Raw genomic sequence first — 20,154 nt, forward strand, 5'->3', positions numbered from 1 at the left:
TAAAGTAATGAACTTCTGTTTGCTGAAAGCAATGAATAGGGCTCTCCAAGGTCCCTTCCAGCTCTCTGGTTCCAGCAGAGCCCAGAAATCAAGAGAGAAGTAAAGATTATATTCTGGAGATAGGGATTATCAATAGCAACAGTAAAAACAAAACAAAACAAACTTTAAGCAGATACGGTTGCATTGAGCCAGGCCATATGAGAGATGTCTCAGACTATGAGATAGATGTGCCCAAAGGAGAGTGCAGAATTGTTAGGAGAACTGGAATGGAGGACCCTTGATCAAGTATTAGGATGGCTTTTCTTTCTTGGGTATTGGGATATAGAAATCTAGGCAGATGTGTGTCCAACTTCTGCTCCTATGGAGCTTTATTTATTATTAGACAATATACATAGGATGCTTGTTCTTCCTTCCCATTGCTAGTCACTTTTCCCTATTAGACCATGCCATCTGTCACTGGAATAGCTCTGCTTTAATTGTGCTGTATTTCAGAAGCTCCTCCCTCCAAGCAGGTTAAGTTCCTCTGCTCATTTTCTGGCCTCCCTAACCTAGACAGCCTAGTGTTCCACATTTCCTCTTACATGGGCATTTTTGGAGACCCACCCTAGCCAGCCCAGTGTCCATAATAATGATGGCAGCAACTTACTGGAGGGCTTTCCAGTGCCTTTCCAATGGGTCCAGTGCTAACTGCCTATGCACATATATGAGCATTCCAGAGCACTCTCCCTCCCTTTTCACCCTTACCTGTTGAAATTGTACCTAACTTGCATTTACCAACTCCAGTCCTTCCCTTTTCCTTTCCACTCACTGGGATCAATCTGTTTTTTTCCCTTCTCTCTTCTTCCTTTCCCTCTTCTTGTCTCTTGTGGATTGAGTCCTTTTAAGACTTCTGTTTTCAGTCATTCCAGTTGAAATAAGTTGAGTCAGCTTTATTACAAGCTCTCTGTGAACAAGGACCTTGTTTTATACTTCACGTGGCTCCCACACAGCACCTAGCAGTGGGCTGAGTAATTGGTAGGCAGTTGACCCATAAATAGTTGTTAGTTGACATATGTGTATTGCTGGCTGAAGACTTATGGGGAAATAAGTACAGTAAATTGGGGAATGGCAGGTCCAGTTCCTGAGGCCCAGAAAAGAGTCTCTTACCCTTCAGCAGTGGCAGCAAAGTCTTTTGTTTGAGTGTCTTGCTGAGGACATTGCCAGCAGTTGTGGATTTCGGAACATCTGTTTAATTAACTGATGTGTATAAGAGACTGTAAGTCTTTAGTGTTACTTTCCTTCTTGTTCATCGAAGGGATTCCATGTTTCTTACCAGCTCTGACTTAAGTTCTCACTTGTGCTTTTTCTGGTTTTGGGGTTTTTTTTTTTCCCCCTGTGTGTAACTGTTGTTTCTTTGTAACTTAAAGAATCCTCAAACTTTCAGATTCTTTTTGGAAGTAGACAAAATAAAAATTTAAATAAATAAATAAAATCTTTGTGCTTCTTTTAGAACACTGGCCTAGTTTCCACTTTGTGTTGAATTCCCATTTGTGTTTTGGGTCATTATGCAGCACTTGGTTCAGCCAATTAAGTTTTTTCTTTCTAAGTATCTTTATTCTATATCAGTATAGTCTTTTCTTGAGGCTTTAATATTGTTGCTTTGAGGAACATCCATCTTTCTGGTGCTCTTTTGTTGCTTAAATGTTCTTCCCTTGGGACCTTTGACACTTTTCCCAAGGCTAGTGATTTCAGTTAAGTGCTTAATAACATAATTTAGGTTGCCTCTATACAGGAGTCTAGAAGACTTAAAGATTCCAACATGCTGTGTTCCACTGTAGTTTCTTAACTCTGAAAAGCACGCTTTCGTGACATTATATTTAGTGCTATGTTCTCTCCCCTCCATTTAACTTCCTTACAAAGGGAGTTAGGGGGAAACAGTAAAATATATGTTAGAGGCTTTTACATTTTAGTTGTGCGATCAACAAAGTGTAGTTTAGCCTCTATAGTACATTTCAGTAGCCCCCAAATCACTAATGTATCCCTCGTGATTATATATTAGATTTATTTAATAACAGTATTCTGTACCTGAAAGTGGTCTACAAAGATTATATAGTTTAACTGTTTATTTACAGGTAGGTACTTTAGCTGTCATGTCAGATGGCTAGTTTCAAAACTACTTAATGAGGAAAATTCAGTCTTTCTTGGTAATAATAATACAGCTAACACATATAGTATTTACTACGTGCTAGGCACTGTTTTAAGTGTAAACACACCTACACGTTAATTCTCTTATAAGTAGCATATGGCTGTTTTTTTTAAGAATCCAATCAGAGAATCTCTGCCATTTAACAGGAAAGTTTAATCTGCTTCTTTATTGTGATTACTAATACATTTGGACTGATTTCTACTGTCTTAAGTTTTTTTCTATTTACCACGCTTTCTTTGCCTTTCTTTTCCCCCTTTTCCACTTGCTATTGTATTAATCACATTTTCTTAATTCCCTTTTATACCTCTTGTTTGCAAATATTTGTTCAGTTTCTGTTCCCTTATATCCTTACCTGTTAACATACATACTTTACTTAGGCTAAAAGCTAAAGTTAATCATTATTTTTGTCATCCCCTTGACTCTTAGAACATCCTAACTCTAGTTCTCCATCTCTCATCTTCCATGTTCTTGTTGATTTTTAATTTCAGAGAGGCAGTGGATTTTTAAGAATATAGACCTCAGAGCCAGACTGCCTGAGTTTGGAGCCCAGGTCTGCCACACACTAGTTGTGTGACCTTAGGTAAGTTATATAACCTCTCTGTGCCACATTTTCTTATATGTAAAATGGGGATGAGTACCTACTTCACAGGGCTGTTGAAAAGATTAAATGAGTTAATAGATGCAAAGCATTTAGAACAGTGCCTGGCACATAGTAAGCATTCAATAAGTGGTAGCTACTATGGTTGTCATTATTCTACTTTGTTTTTAACCTCCCCTTCCCATATCCATTTTAAAATAGCCAGTGCATTTTAAAACACATTTCTTAATTTCTTTTTTATTAAGATATAATTAACATACAGTTCAATGAATTCTATTTGAAGAGTTTTGACAAATATCTACTCTTCAACCACCATCCAAAATAAGGTACAGAACATTTCCATTCCCCGAGAAAGTTTCCTTGTGTCTCTTCCTGTTTAATTCCCTTCCCCCACACCACCCCACAACCTCCACAACCACTACAGTATCTGGTTGCTATCACTATAGATTAGTTTTGTCTGTATGTCTCTTTCCTGTAGATTTAGTCATATATATGTACCCTTTTGTGCCTGGCTTCTTTGACCTAACATACTGTTTTTAGGGTTTATCCATGTTGTTGCTTGTATCGACGGTTAATCTTTTATTATAAGAAACCTCCACACAGTTCTTCAAAGTAGTTGTACCATTTTGCACTTTCAGCAGTAATGTATGCAAGCTCTAGTCATTCCACATCCTCACCAGCATTTGGTATTATCAGTTTTTCTGATTTTAACTTTTCTAGTGGATACGTTTAGCAGTTTCTTTGCTTGCTACTTGCTATTTTTTCTTACATTCTATCCTTTCTTTCTGGTTCAAGTTCCTTCTTATAGTAATTCTTTCAGTGACAGTCTCTGAGCCTCTTATCTTTGTTTGAAGGTGATTTTATTTCAACTTGTATATAGATACCTGGTTGATTGTTATTTTCCTTAATATTTGAAAACTGTTACTCCATTTTCTTCTGACATCTATTGTTATTAATGAGAAGTCTGTACCAGTCAAACCGTCTTCTTTGATTAAGTAATAATCTTTTCTTTTGGTTTGCTTACAATTTCTTTTTCTCAGTGTTGTTGATACTTCCAAGTTTTTATTCTGAAGACTCATGTCTGACTTTAATCCTAGAACATTCTCAGATATTATATCTTCAAATTGCTTCTCCCACATGTTCTTCATTACCTCTATCCGGAACACCTATTTAGATGCATGTGAAACCTTCATATTCTGTTTTCCATGTCCTTTAACCTCTCTTTCATATTTCTGTTTTTTGGGGTTTTTTTTTTTTTTTTTTTTTTTTTTAACCTCTCTGCTACCTTCTGAGTAATTTTCTCAGACTTCTTTTCCTAATCACTCATTTTCTCTTTAGCTGTATCTAATCTGTTTAATTCATTGTTAGATGAATTTCAGTGACTTAACTTTTATTCCTAGAAGTTCTTTTGGTTCTTTTTCACATCTGCCTATTCTTTTTTCATATTATCTTTTTCTTTCATTATGGCTTTCCTTCATTTTGCCTGTTTACTAAAATGAAACAATTAATTTGTAGCATTTTTCATAGTATTCTATAATTTTTAGGGTTTTCAATTCTTGGAGATGCTATTTGTGCTCTTTCTTGCATCTTATGTCTTTCCGTTGTGGTGATTCATTTCCTCATGTGACTTTTTGTTTTTACTGTTTGCCTTTTGGGGGTGGCACAGGAATCCTCCTCATCTGAGACACTCTAGCATCTATCTTGGCAAGGCCCTTCTCGTTTGATTTTTTTTCCTCCTTCACCTCCGACCCCTATTCCTATTTCCCTCCCCTTTATAGCACTTACTCTAATGTATTTGATAAAATGTCTTTTGCTACAATGTAGCTTTACCTTATTGTTATTCATTGTTTTGTTTTTCTGTTTTTAACTTACGTAAATGGCATTATGCTCTAGATCTCATTCTGGTTGTTATTGTTTCACTCAACTGGGTATTTAAGATCTGTCCATGTTTCTGTCTGAATAGTCAGTTGTTACTTCTTTCTAATGCACTATATTCCATAGTATACATTCTGCATATTTACTTAAATTCTTTTTGTGACGGACATCTAAATTACCTCTCATTTCCCTGCTACCAAAAACAATGGCCCGGTGATCTTTCTGGCCATGTGTCCTTATGAACCTATGTGAGAACTTTTCTGGGAAATGTACGCAGAAATATGATTCTTGGGCCACAAGGCATATATGCACAGAAAATTTCACTAAATATTACCAGAGTGTTTTTCCAGAATAGCTATATCAATTTATATACCACCAGTTTTACTCTAGATTCAAATTTATGTTCTACCACATGTTACTGTAAGACCTTAGAGAAATTACTTAACCTCTCTGGGCCTTAGTCTCCCCATCAATAAAAGGGAATAATAACAGCATCTGCATCATCAGGTTGTTAAGAGAATGAAATGAGTTAATATATGTAAAGCATATTCCTGAATGTAATAAGCACTTCCTGAATATATAATAAATGTCATCTGCTTTTACTGCTATTGTAACAACTACTCTTACTTGTTAGCCAGTTAAGTGAGCTTCTCCTTCTCTGAATTGCCTAGTTATGTCATTTGCCCATTTTTCTCCCCATTGGATTTTTTCCCCTAAGGTTTCCAGGAATTTCTTATGTATTCTAGATATTAACTCCTTGTTTTCTTTAAACTTTACAGATATCTCCTGGTTCTACCATTTGTCCATTGTCTGTTAATCATGTCTATAGACTAAAGAGTTCTTTGACAGAAACCTTTAATATCAGTATAATCATATTCATCATTTTTTTTAAGCTTTTGGGGCAGTGTTTAAGAAGTTTCCCAACCCCTGCTTCAAAGATACCCTCTGACATTTTCTACTGTTAGCTTTTATAAATTTACCTTTCACATTCAGGTCTTCCTCATATGGTTTGTAATAGTGAGCTCATTTCTTTCTATGTTTTTCTTTTTTCCCGTGAGAGTCTCTGTGCCTTGGGTTTTGAAAGTATTCTGGTTTTTTCTCCTGCATGTCAAAGACCAATTTTTATGTTAATTTCTCAGCCCAAGATTCTTATATGATATAATATATAAATTTGGATCCTTCACCTCTGTATGTCATAGGCCTACATTTTAGATTTCTTGTGGGTGCCTTTTCTTCTACTCAAGGCCCAGATAATTAGCAACTTTTATTCTGTTTCCCTGAGCCAGTGAGCAGAGATTTTTCAGACTGCATATAAAGGAGGGATAGGTGTTTGAGGCTCTGGGTTTTGTGCAAGGGTCTCAGTTCCAACTCCCCCACCTTCTACCTGCCTGAAGCTATATTTCCAGTCTCCATGTGAGCATTAATGCTTTCTCCTCCAAGCCTAGGGCCTGTATTGGAGTTTGAAACCCCTGTGGGCCATCATGGTCTCAACTCCCACTTTACTGTTTCAGCTTTGATTTTGATGTCACTTCCATTTCAGGTACCTGGGATTTCCTTTTTTTTTTTTTTGCTTTACTATATATATATATATATTTTTTTTTAATTTATTTTATTTTATTTATTTTTGGCTGCGTTAGGTCTTTGTTGCTGCCTGCGGGCTTTCTCTAGTTCCGGCGAGCGACTCTTCGTTGTGGTGCGCGGGCTTCTCATTGCGGTGGCTTCTCTTGTTGCAGAGCACAGGCTCTAGGCACGTGGGCTTCAGTAGTTGTGGCTCACGGGCTCTAGAGCACAGGCTCAGTAGTTGTGGCGCACGGGCTTAGTTGCTCCGCAGCATGTGGGATCTTCCCAGACCAGGGCTCGAACCCATGTCCCTTGCACTGGCAGGCGGATTCTTAACCACTGTGCCACCAGGGAATCCCTAGCTTGACTATATATTTTTAAAACATTTTTGTTACATTTTATCCAGCATTTCTGTGTGTGAAGTGGGAGGAAAAGGTCCATTTACATCAGCTCAGTGTGCCATTTTGCCAAAAGTCTTTCCTTTAATTAGTATTCCTACTAATCTCAGTAAAATTTCAACTTTCAACTTTACCAGCTTACATTCATTAAGTAACCTTTGAATTTATTCTGCCTTAACTATCCCCATTCTCCTTTTATTGCTCAAGTTTATAATCATGTTTTTAGTGTCTATATATTGGTAAACCACATAATTTTGTTCAGTTTTTTTTAACCTTGCTCAGTTGCTTATTCTGTTACAATTATTCTATTATTTTCTTATCTAATTTAGTTGTCAACAAAAATATGAAATAGCTCTGACCACAATCCTGTAGTTAATGCTCAAAATATGTCCCTCTGGATCATTGGTGGCTCTTCGTATTTTTTAACCTGATGAAAGACTGACCACAAATGACCAGAAAAATGACCCCAAAGCAACATTTTAAGTAAGTTTTAGTTTGTCCTAAAAATATAATCCCGATAATGTGTTCCTTATTAATAGGATTGTTTGAAAAGATTTATGTCCAGATAAGTCTTTTGATTTACTGTAATCCATAGAGCCTATGTCTTGTCTTAGGAAGAAAATCATAGTCTCCTGATATCATTTGTTCTTTAGAAAAACCACATCAGTGCCTGTTCAGTAGTTTTGTGTTATTTGCAAATTGAATTCTTGTTCTGATTTTTTTCTCAGATATTAAAATAAGTTAATTTACAAATTTTCAGACTTACCTCCTTTTTTTCTAAAGAGAGCTCCTACTTTTGCCTGTTTTAAATCTTACAGAACTTTTTTTCCTGTTTTCCACAAGAACCGGGAGATATTCCATTCCTGCTCCTGTTGCTACTACTATTTCAACAACAAGTCAGTTAGCTCCTAGGCCACAGTTTGTCTTTAAAAAGTATGCATTTTTATAACACAGATATTAAAACAAGCTATAGTCAAACAGTAAGGTTAGATGTTCTCAAAGCTACTCTTTGAGTAAACTTTAAAAAAATTATATGAATTCGTGAGTGTTCTACAATCTACACCTGGTATAGATAGGGTTTGGGGTGATTAGTACTGACAATTTACATTCCTAAAAGGAAAATTTTTTTAATAGATGAACTTTATTTTTTAGAGCAGTTTTAGGTTCACTGCAAAATTGAGAGTAAAGTGCAGAGTTCCCATATAATCCTGTCCCCACACAACCTCTCCCACTGTCCCACAACACAGTGATACATTTGTTACCATCAGTGAACCTACATGGATACATAATTATCACCCAAAGTCCATAGTTTTCATTAGGGTACACTTTTGGTTTCATACATTCTCTGGAATTTGACATGTATATGATACATGAATTCACCATTGTAGTTTTATACACAGTAATTTCACTGCCCTCAAGATCCTCCATGTTTCACCTATTCATCCCTCCCTACTCCCAACCACTGGCAACCACTGATCTTTTGACTATCGCCATCGTTTTGCCTTTTCCAGAATGTCATATGGTTGTATTTGTATAATATAGAGACTTTTTATATTGGATTCTTTCACTTACTAATATGCATTTAAGTGTCCTCCATGTCTTCCCATTGCTTGATAGCTCATTTCTTTCTGCACTAATATTCCATTGTCTGGATGTACCACAGTTTGTTTATCCATTTTTCTGGTGAAAGACATTTTGGCAATGATGAATAGAGCTGCTATAAACATCTGCATGCAGGTTCTTGTGTGGACGTAAGTTTTCAGTTTTTTTAGGTAAATATCAAGGAGCACAATTGCAGGATCGTATGATAAGGATATGCTTAGTTTTATAAGAAACTCCTAATCTGTCTTACAAAGTGCTGTACCATTTTGCATTCTCACCAGCAATGAATAGCAGTTCCTGTTGCTATACATCCTCACCTGCATTTGGTGTTGTTAGTGATTTGGGTTTTGTCATTTCTAACAGGTTTTATTTGCAATTCCCTTATGACATATGATGTTGAACATCTTTTTGTATGCTTACTTGCTATCTGCATCTCTTCCTTGGTGGGATGTCTGTTAAGGTCTTTGGTCCATTTTTTAATCAGGTTGTTTTCTTATTGTTGAGTTTTAAGAATTCCTTGTATATTTTGGATAATAGTCATTTAACAGATATGTCTCTTGCAAATATTTTCTCCCAGTCTATGACTTGTCTTCTCAGTCTCTTGACATTATCATTCATAGAGCAGAAGTTCTTTAAGTTTAATGAAGTCCAGCTTATCCATTATTTCTTTCAAGGATCATGCCTTTGGAGGTGTATCTAAAAAGTCATTGCCACACCCAAGGTCACCTAGGTTTTCTTCTATGTTATTTTCTAGAGGTTTTATAGTGTTGTGTTCTTACATTTAAGTCTGTGATCCAATTTGAGCTAAATTTGTGAAGGCTATGAGGTCTGCATCTAGATTCATTTTTCTACATGTGGATGTTCAGTTGTTCCAGCACCATTTGTTGAAAATACTGTCCTTGCTCCATTATCGAAGATCAGTTGACTGTACTTTTGTGGGTCTATTTATCTATTCTTTCACCAGTACCACATTGTTTTGGTTACTGTAGCTTTGTAGGTAAGTATTGAAGTTGAGCATTGAGTAGTGTCAGTCTTCCTACTTCGTTCCTCTACCCTGATATTGAGTTGCCTATTCTGGATCTTTTGCCTCTCCATATAAACTTTAGAATCAGTTTGTCAGTATCCACAAAATAACTTGCTGGGATTTTGATTAGGATTGTGTTGAATTTATAGATCAATTTGGGAAGAACTGAAATTTTGACACTACTGAGTCTTCCTATCCATGAACATGGAATATCCCTCCATTTACTTAGTTTTTCTTTGATATCTTTCATTAGAGTTTTGTAGTTTTTCTCATATACATCTTGTATGTATTTTGTTAGACTTATCCTCAAGTATTTTCACATTTTTAATTTCTCTTTTGGGGGTGCCAATTAAACGGTAATGTTTTCATATCAAATTCGACTTGTTCATTGCTGATAGACAGGAGAGCAATTAAGTTTTTTATATTTACCTTGTATCCTGCAACCTTGCTGCTATTGCTTGTTATTATTATTATTAAATTTTTTGTCAGTTCTTTTGGATTTTCTACATATCTCATCACAGTCATATCATCTGTGAACAAAGACTGTTTTGCACCTTCCTTCCCAGTCTGTATACCTTTTAGCTAGGAATTCCAGAATGATATTGAAAAGCAGTGGTGAAATGAGACATCCCTGCCTTGTTCCTGATCTTAGGCAGAAAGCTTCGACTCTAATGTTAGCTGTTGGTTTTCGTAGCTGTTCTTTATCAAGTTGAGGAGGTTCCCCTCTATTCCTATTTAGCTGAGAGTTTTTATCATGAATTTTGTGGTTTTTGTCAAATGCTTTTTCTGCCTCTATTGATATGAACATGAGATTTTTCTTTTTTAGCCTGTTGTTATAATGGATTACATTTACTGATTTTCAAAGGTTGAACCAGCCTTGAATACCTGGGATAAATCCCACTTGGTCATGGTGTTAAATTCTTTTTATTATTGTTGAATTTGATTTGCTAATATTTTGTTGAAGATTTTTGTATTTTGGTCTGTGTTTTTCTTATATGTCTTTGTCTGGTTTTGCTGTTAGTGTAATGCTAGGCTCATAGAATGAGTTAAGAAGTATTCCCTCTGCTTCTATTTTCTGGAAGAGATTGGGGATATTTGGTATAATTTCTTCCTAAACTGTTTTGTAGAATTTACCAGTGAACCCATCTGGGCCTGCTGCTTCAAGTGTTGGAAAGTTATTAATTATTGACTCAGTATCTTTGATAGATTAGGCCTATTCAGATGTCTAGTTCTCTTTGCGTGAGTTTTGGCAGATTGTGTCTTTCAAGTAATTGATCCATTTCATTAAAGTTACCAAATTTGCGGGCATATTATTCCTTTTTTATCCTTTTATTGTACATGGGATCTGTACTGATGTCCCCTCTTTCATTTCTGATATTAGGAATCGGTGTTCTCTCCTTTTTCTTAGTTAGCCTGGTAGAGGCTTATTGATTTTGTTGATCTTTTCCAAGAACCAACTTTTAAGTTTGTTTGTTTTTTTTTCTTCTCTTGATTTCCTTTTCTCAGTTTCATTTATTTGTCCTCTATTTTCTTTTTCTCCTGCTTACTTTGGATTTACTTTGTTCTTCTTGTTTTAGTATCCCAAAGCGGAGGCTTAAATTATTGGTTTTAGATCTTTCTTCTTTTCTACTGTATGCATTCAGTGCTATAAATTTCCCTCTAAGCACTGCTTTTGCTGCATCCCATAAATTTTGATAAGTTGTATTTACGTTTTCATTTAGTTTAGAATATTTTTGAATTTGTCTTAAGATTTCTTCTTATGTGTTATTTAGAAGTGTGTTGTTTAATCTCCAAGTATTTGGAAATTTTTCCAGCTATCTTTTTGTCATTGATTTCTAGTTTAATTCCATCATGGTCTGAGAACAGAGTGTATGGTTTCTATTCTTTTCAATTTGTGAAGGGTAACTTATGGCCCATAATGTGGTCTATCTTGTTGAATGTTCCATGTGATATTAAGAAGAATATGTAATCTGCTATAGATGAAGTAGTCTATAGTCAATTGATTGATGGTGCTATTAACTTCACTGACGTCCTTACTGATTTTCTGCCTTTAGGTTCTATCCATTTCCGATAGAGAGGTGTTTAAAGTCTCCAACTATAATAGTGATGCACCTATTTCTCTTTGTATTTCTTTCAGTTTGCCTTACATGTTTTGATGCTCTGTTGTTAGTTGCCTACACAATAAGGATTATTATGTCTTGTTAGAGTATTGACCCCTTTTTCATTAAGTAACTCCCCTTATCCCTAATATTTTTCCTTACTTAAAGTCTGCTCTGTCTGAAATTAATATAGCTCCCCTGCTTTCTTTTGATTACTGTTAACATGGTATATCATTCTCCATGCATTTACTTTCAATCTATATGCATCTTTAGGTGGGTTTCTTGTAAACAACATCAGAGTGGGTCTTGTCTTTTGATCCACTCTGACAATCTGTCTTTTAATTAGTATATTTAGAGCATTGATCTACCATATTTGTTAATGTTTTCTATATGTTGCCCTTGTTCTTTGTTCCTACTTTTGTCTAACATACTTTTTCATTCTTTTGTAGTTTTAATTGAGCATTTGACGTGATTCCATTTTCACCCCTTTTTACCATATCAGTTATACTTCTTTTTAAAACTTATTTTAGTGGTGTCCTATAGTTTGCAATAGATTTACAACTAATCTAGATCCACTTTCAAATGACACTGTACCACTTCACATGTATTATAAGTACCTTATAATAATAATAACATAATCTTAATCCTTCCCTTCTCTCCCTTGTATTATTGCTGTCATTCATTTCATTTATACATAAGCATATAGAATTGACCCTTGAAAAATGCAGGGGTTAGGGACACTGACCCCTGGCACAGGCAAAAATCTGCATATAACTTTGTAGTGAGCCCTCTGTATCTGTGGATTCAACCAACTGCAGATTACGTGGTACTGTAGTATTTAGTGTTGAAAAAATCCACATGTAAGTGGATCTTCACAGCTCAAACCTGTGTTGTTCAAGGGTTACCTGTATAAACATAAGCATACATAATCAAATACATTGTTGCTGTTATTATTTTGAACAAACTGCTATCTATGTCAGTTAAGAATAAAAAATAAAACTGCTATCTATGTCAATTTTTGTTTTACCTTCACCTATTCATTCTTCAGTGCTATTCATTAGTTTACGTGGATCCATATTTCTGTACTTTATCATTTCCTTCTCTCTGAATAACTTCTTTAACATTACTTGGAAGGCAGGTCTACTGGCAACCAAGTCCCTCAATCTTGCTGGTCTGAGAAAGTCTTTATTTTACATTCACTGTTAAAGGAAAAAATTTCAGGGTAGAATTCTAGGTTGGTAGTTTGTTTTCTTTTCTCAACATTTTAAATATTTCACTCCACTCTTCTCTTGCCTGCATGGTTTCTGAGGAGAAATTAGATGTAATTCCTATCTGCTTCTCTGTAGGAAAGGTGCTTTTTCCTCTGGCTTTTTTCAAGATTTGTTTTTTAAACTTTGATTTTTCTATAGTTTGAATATGATATGCTTAAGTATAGTTACTAAGAGCATTTATTCTGCTTGGGGTTCTGAGCTTCTTAGACCTGTGGTTTGGTGTCTAACATTAATTTGGGGATATTCTTAGTCATTATTGCTTCAAATATTGCTTCTGTTTCTTTTTCTCTTCTCCTTCAGATATTCCCATTGCACATATGTTTTACCTTTTGTGGTTGTCTCACAGTTCTTGGATATTTGATTCTGTTTTTTTCAGACCTTTTTCACTTTGCTTTTCAGTTTTGGAAGTTTCTTATTGTTATATCCTCAAGGTCAGAGATTCTTTACTCAACCATATCTAGTCTACTAGTAAGTGCATCAAAGGCATTCTTTATTTCTGTTACAGTGTTTTTAACCTCTAGCTTTTCTTTTTCATTCTTTCTTAGCATTTCCATCTCTCTGCTTACATTGCCATCTGTTCTTGCATGTTGTCTACTTTTTCCTTTAAATCCCTTATCTTATTAATCTTTTTTTTTTTTTTAATTCCTTGTCTGATAATTCCTGACATATCTGACTGTGGTTCCGATGCTTGTTCAGTCTCTTTGAAGTGTGCTTTTTGCCTTTTAGTATGCCTTGTAATTTTTTCTTGAAAGGTAGACATAAAGTACTGGGTAAAAGGAACTGTGGTAAATATGCCTATAGTGATGGGGTGGTAAGATGTGAAGGGAGGAAGTGTGTTTTATAGACCTATTATTAGGTCTCAGTCTTTTGGTAAGTCTGTGCCCCTGGACTGTGAACTTCGCTGATACTTTTCAGTCTCCCCCTCCCCACCTCCTTAAGTGGTACAGGATGGCTAGAGTGGGCTGAAGTTGGGTATTTCCTTTCCTCCAGTTAGGTTAGACTCTGGTAAAATAGTTTCTTCTGATTCTAGGCCTTGTTGAGAAGAACAGAATGCTCTGTCATATTTTAAAATGGTTACTTTCTCCTTCTTCCTGCCAGAAGCAGAAGGGAATTTTCCCCCAGTATTCACTGTGAGTACCCAGTAGAGCTCCTGGAGTTAAAACTCACAAAATTATGACTTTGTCCCTCTGGAGTTTTTAACTCTCAGACTTGTCCACCCTGAGCCTCCATCAATTCGTTAACTTAGGTTTAGTGTTCCTGTTCTGGCACTGCTTCCCATGGATTTCTCTTGGTGGGTTTCTGCTCTGAGAAGTTGTGATTCTCTGCCTGTCTCTCCAATTTTGGGAGCAGTAGTTTTGCCCTGTGACCTCACTTCTCTGACAGAGCTAAGAAGAGTTGTTGATTTTTCCATCTGTTTACCTTTTTACTTGTCAAGTTAGAATGGTGACTTTTAAGCTCCTTCCATGCCAGACCACAAACCTGGAAACCAGAACTAGGAAATATTTTCATTTTTATTTTTATTTTTATTTGTCAGTTTCAAATGTGGGAAAATAAGGAATAGTGGTGGAGTGGAAAGGTAACAAAGGCAACCAATGTTATTTTGACAAATGTCAAAGACCATGTGACTTTCCTGCTTAAAGCCCCTCAAACCCTTCATTGACTCCTCATTGTCTTTAGGATAAATCCAAGCTCCTAAGCATGGCCCATGTATCTTTCTGTGGCCAGAACCTCTGCCTGCCTCTCCAGATTCATCTCCTGATACTCCCTGTCCCTTTCTATATGTTCCAGTATCACTGAACTCCTTATAATCCCCCCTCCTAAACCTCCTTCCTGCCATGTGATGTTTTCTTATCTGTGTGCCTCACGCAGGCTTCCCTGCTTGGAGTGCCTTTTTCTCCCACTCTTTTCACCTCGTCAGTGCCTGCTCATTTATTAAGGCAGGTTAGCTGTTAGCTCCTCCACAAAAACCTTACTCTAACTCTTGGATATCCCTATTCCCCAAACTGGGCTTCTAAGTACAAATCTCTATCATTACATTTCCTGCCATTCATTTATTCATTCCACCAACTAGCCAACAATGTTTGTGTTAGGCAGAATTTTAAGCACTGGGATGCAGCAGATGATGAAAAAAAAAAGTTCCTTCCCTAATGGAGTTTATATTCTAGTGAAGGGGGGTACATAATAAGTAAGTAAAAATATGTGTCAGTAGGCTATGATAAAAAATAGAGTAAGAGGGATGGAATGTTCTGAGGTTGGAGAGGAGGTTGCTATTTAGAGAACATGGTCAGATTTGATTAAATGTTCTAAATCATTAAAAAATAAATAAATAAATAAAATAAAGAACGTGGTCAGGGAAGACCTCGTTGATCATGTGGCCGTTGAGCAGAGTCCTGACGGGAGTGAGAGAGTGAGCCGTGCACACATGTGAAGAAACCTATGGGTGAATATGCTTAGTGTGTTCCACAATCAGCAAGGAAGGCGTGGTGCTTACAGCAGAATGGGTGAGGGGCAGCAAGGCAGAAGATGAGGTTTTAGAGCTAATGACAGCCAGAGTAAGAATTTTGGATTTTGGCTTTCACTCTGAGACCAGGAACCATGGAGGCTTTTGTGCAAAGTGACATATATGGCTATGTGCTAAAAAGATCACTCTGACTACTGGGTTGAAGATAGAGTAGGGTAGGGGTAGGGCTAGGAAGGGGTGGAGGCATGGGGGACCAATTAGGACATTGTTGCAATATCCAAATAAAAGGTTATGGTGGCTTGGGCTGACCAGAGTAGAACCAGTGGAGGTAGTAATAAGTGATTGGATTTTGGATATATTCTGAAGGTAGAGCCAACAGGATTTATAAAGGATTGGGTAAGGGATATGAGAAAAAACAGGAGTCAAGGATGATTTCTAGGTTTTTGGTCTGAACAGCTAGAAGGGACAGAATTGCTGTGAAGTGGGGAAGATGGCAGGGGAGTTTGGATTTAAGTTTAAGAAATCTAACAGGCCTCCAATTGGAGATGTTCAGTAGGTAGTTGGAAGTGTGCGTCTGCAGTTCAGAGGAAAGGGCTGAGCTGGAAATATAAATCTGAAAGCTCTCAACATTTAGATATTTCAAAGGTGTGGAATCAGATGAGAGAGAAGAAGTGAGATGACAGTCCTGGAGCACAGCAAACTTTAGAGGCCAAAGTGATGCAGAGGACCCAGCAAAGGAACCAGAGAGCACAGGATCAAGTGAAAAATGCATTTTAAAGGGGAGGGAATGACGACCTGTATTCAGTGCTGCAGATAGGTCAAGTAATATGAGGACATTGTATTATAAATCTGTTTATATATATATATATGTCTCCTTCATTTGGCTGAGAACTTGAGAGCAGAATGCATTTAGCAATGTAGTTACTTACAGCTTTGAAATCAGTGAGACATGGGCATGCCACTTAATGGCTATTTTTCCTTAAGCTGGTTCTCTCAGTCTCTTTGAGCTTCAGTCTCATCTATAAAATGGGGAGGATACAGTACTTTTCTAGTGAGTTTTTGTGAGGATCAAATGAGATCATCCAGATGACACACTAAGCATAGTCCTGTTCATGCAGTTAAACCCATGCCAGTTATTATCATGATTAATTCAGTATACCTGGCACAGTACCCCTTCCTATTCAGCAGCATTTGCTGAATGAACCAGTGAATTGCCTGTTCATTTTAATATTTCATTCAGGGCATTTCCCTGTGTGCTTACGAAGTATTAACATGGCATTTTTGGGGTTTCTCCAGGGTCTAGTGCTGATCCTCACAAAGTGATTCTGGAAGAAGAGAGGAAAGGAAGTCCTCAGGCAGAGCTGATGCGATGGAGCTCCCCAACTATAGCCGGCAGCTGCTGCAGCAGCTCTACACGCTGTGCAAGGAGCAGCAGTTCTGTGACTGCACCATTTCCATTGGTACCATTTACTTCAGGGCCCACAAACTTGTCCTGGCTGCTGCCAGCCTCCTGTTCAAAACCCTGCTGGACAACACAGACACCATCTCCATCGATGCATCTGTCGTGAGCCCTGAGGAGTTTGCCCTCTTGTTAGAAATGATGTACACTGGCAAACTACCTGTGGGCAAGCACAACTTCTCCAAAATCATCTCCTTAGCCGACAGCCTACAGATGTTTGATGTGGCTGTTAGTTGTAAAAACCTTCTAACTAGCCTTGTAAACTGCTCTGTTCAGGGTCAGGTGGTGAGGGATGTCTCCACACCATCCTCAGAGTCATCCAGGAAGGAGTTGGAGAAGCCTGAAGTAGAAATCCTTTCCTCCGAGGGTGCTGGAGAGCTTCATTCTTCCCCGGAGGTTTCCACCCCTCCAGGGGGCCCTGTGAAAGCCGAGATGGGGGAAGTGATCCAAACAGTTGTGCAAGAGATGAGTGTGGATCCTTGTGCTGCCCAAGGGATTCAGGGGAATGCAGACACCCCAGTGGAGACTCCTCTGACAGCTGAAGTTTTTTCCTCTTCTCCTGTTGTACAAACCTTTAGTGAGGCAAAGGAAGCAAGCCCAGAACCAGGTAATATTCATTTAATAGTTGTTTTGTAATCTGTCCTTCTGTTGTCAATTACTAGATTCAGTGATCTTTGTGAGTTTTTTGTTTGTTTGTTTCATTGATAAATTTATCAAAGACCACTGTTAGATTGGAAACCAAAATCCAATGCAATACTTGTACTGGGACATTCTTCTTTTAAAAGTGTCTGTGGTTTTGAGTGTTGCAAGCCTGAAGATGAACCACAGAACAGAAAAACAGTATTGAAATAACCATGTACCATTTTTGATTCTTACCCATTATTTTAACTAGGATGATGATGGCACAAAGGAGGAAGCTATTAGAGATGCTGTTTTGCTATTACTCATAACTGATACATTAGCTGTTATTTACAAAAGCAGTACATGACCTAAAGGTTCTCAGACAGCTTAAACTTTTAAAAATCATTTCAAGTAATCAATCACCGATTTTTAAAATTTTGTTTTGTTTTACATTCAGAGTATGAGGGGAAACATTACCAGCTGAATTTTCTTCTAGAAAATGAAAAAATCTTCTCAGATGCACTCTTGATTACCCAGGATGTTTTAAAAAGACTAGAAGAATGTTCAGAAATTAAAGGTGCACAGAAGGAGGTAGGTGCCGTGAGTTTTATTTGTTTGCTGGTTTAGTGTTCTCAGGATAGCAGATCAGTTATCAGGGTCTCAATTTTTTTCAAACTTTAAATTTTTTTTTTTTTGACATTTATCCCCTAAAGGAAAGTTGTGCAAAAGTGTTAGGCAAGATACTTTCAAAACGAAGTTATATTTTGATCACTAGGTGGATCCCAGGGTTTTGATCCAGGATACTTAACTGAGCTTACCATTTCCTCCTGATTAATCAGGAATAAAATGGGGCAGAAGGTAGTCATGGATAACCCCAAATCAGAGATCAGGTAATAAAAACAAAAAACCGAACAACAATAAATACTCAAAGCATGGTACGAAAAGGATTTAATATGGACTTACACAGTAAATTGCATTGTGTTTAGGAATACAGTGGTCATTTTCAGACATAAAAACAATAATGGTGAACATTTATTGAATACTTACTTTGATACACTTGGTATCAATACATATGTTGTCTCATTTAATCCTCACAAAAATCATTGAGGTGGATATTATTATTTTTTATCACTGTTTTATGGATGAGAAAAACTGTCTCAAAGAGGTGATGTAACTTGGCCAAGGTTGCAGAGCTCATAAAACTAAACTCTGAGCAAGAATTCAAACCTAAGCATTCTGACTTTAGAGCTCTTCTCTTACACATTGAGTTACCTCCTAAAGGGGTAAAAATGATGCGTGTATGTCATGTATGTATAAACGTACATAGGCATCACCTGACAGAAAACTGTCAAATGGTTATCATGCTCTATTTCTTAGTTGACGTTTTCTGTTTTTTCCATTATCTCAGTGAGGTGCATCCCTGCCTGTGGGCTCCCTCACTACCCAGTTCCTCACACCTGACGCTGCAGGGTTGACTGCACTGCCCCTTTAGGACTCCCTTGCTTCCCCTTTCTCCCGGCCATGCCTCCCATTCTGAGAGGTGCTGGCAGAGTGAGCGGGCACTGACCCTGTAGGCTTGCTCATCTGACTGAGGGGGTAGCGTGGGGAGGCCTCCCATGTTGCTGTAGACAATTTAGTGTCTGTTAGTTACTATTAATCCAAGCAATAAATGCCTTCTACTATTTAAATAGTTCCCTGATTGATATCAAGTTACTTTTTAAAAAAACAAATTCAAGGTCAAGTATTTACTTTAACCATGGTTTATCGACAGTTGGCTATAAATTGTTTTTTTGAGAGATAAGCTGTTTACAAGACTGGGCTGACCCTGATGACTCTCTCAGGGGAGGTTTCAAGTGGTAAATCCTTGGTACTCTTTGTACTGATTATGCTGAAGGACATTATGGTTTTATATTTTTGCACTTGGATGTTCTCTTAACTGTTCAATCCATCATTTTGTCGCTAGTTTGTTACCTCGATAGCTTATAGACACACCTCTTCATTTTCTCTCTTAAGACTTCCTCTCCACTTAACTTTGGTTACAGAGGAGCAACATCATTCCTTAGATCAGCAATACTCAAATTATTAGTGTCACCTCTGTACTAACTTAAACTGTGTCTTATGCATTTTTTTCCTAACACTGGTACCTAAAAGTGTCTGGCACATAACAGGTGTTCAAGAAATGTTTGCTGTACAGGGATTCATTCAGCATTTCCCCCCCACTGCTTGTCCTAATCATTTGATGGCAATAACGTTAATAGTACTTTGCAATAACACTGATTCACTGTTGGTGATCATTACAGGCTTATGTTATTTCTTCCTCGGTTTTAGAGGTCAGAGTAAGAGCACTACAAATCACTTGGTAGCTATATTTAAAACTGATTCTGTTTTATTCTATAATAAATTGTTCAGCTACAGAAAGAAAAAGGGAAAAATACTTTAAGAACGTAAGATTAAATTAAATATAGAGTTGGGGAGGTACTGCTTTGTATGTAGGCCCCGTACTTCTCTCTTTCTCTCTCACTTTATTTTAGACAGCTTGAGGTATGATTGATGTACAGCAAACTGTACACCTTTAAAGGTTATAGTTTGCTAAGTTTTGAAACCCGAAATCATCATCACAATCAAGATAGTGAACATATCCATCACCCCTAAAAATGTTTTCACATCCCTTTGTAATCCCTCCATCCTGCCCCTTTCCACTTGCTCTTCCCCAGGTAACACTGGTCTGCTTTCTCTCTCTCTAGATGAATGTGCGTTTTCTAGAGTATTTTATAAATGGAATCATATAATCTGTATTCCTTTTGGTCTGGCTTCTTGCATTCAGCATAACTATTTTGAGGTTCACCCAAGTTGTTGCATGTTCATTCCTTTTTATTGCTGAGCAGGGTTCCATTGTATGGATATACCATTCATTTATCCAGCTCTACCATTTACTAGTATTGTTAGCTTCAGCAGCTTAATCTCTGAAAGCCTTAATTTCCTAATTTGTAAAATTTGGGAG

General features: G+C 37.1%; 1 protein-coding gene across 1 annotated transcript in view; it reads left to right on the forward strand.

The window, feature by feature from the left end:
- The window catches only part of ZBTB40 (zinc finger and BTB domain containing 40), an 85,608-nt gene that overhangs the window by 21,356 nt on the left and 44,098 nt on the right, over positions 1–20,154 (forward strand). Inside the window, 2 exon segments of the mRNA XM_036873733.1 lie at positions 16,370–17,139; positions 17,611–17,744. Coding sequence (XP_036729628.1) covers positions 16,443–17,139; positions 17,611–17,744 — 831 coding nt within the window. The 5' untranslated portion in view covers positions 16,370–16,442.

Source organism: Balaenoptera musculus, chromosome 1, assembly GCF_009873245.2.
Source record: "Balaenoptera musculus isolate JJ_BM4_2016_0621 chromosome 1, mBalMus1.pri.v3, whole genome shotgun sequence".
NCBI classification, from domain to species: domain Eukaryota; kingdom Metazoa; phylum Chordata; class Mammalia; order Artiodactyla; family Balaenopteridae; genus Balaenoptera; species Balaenoptera musculus.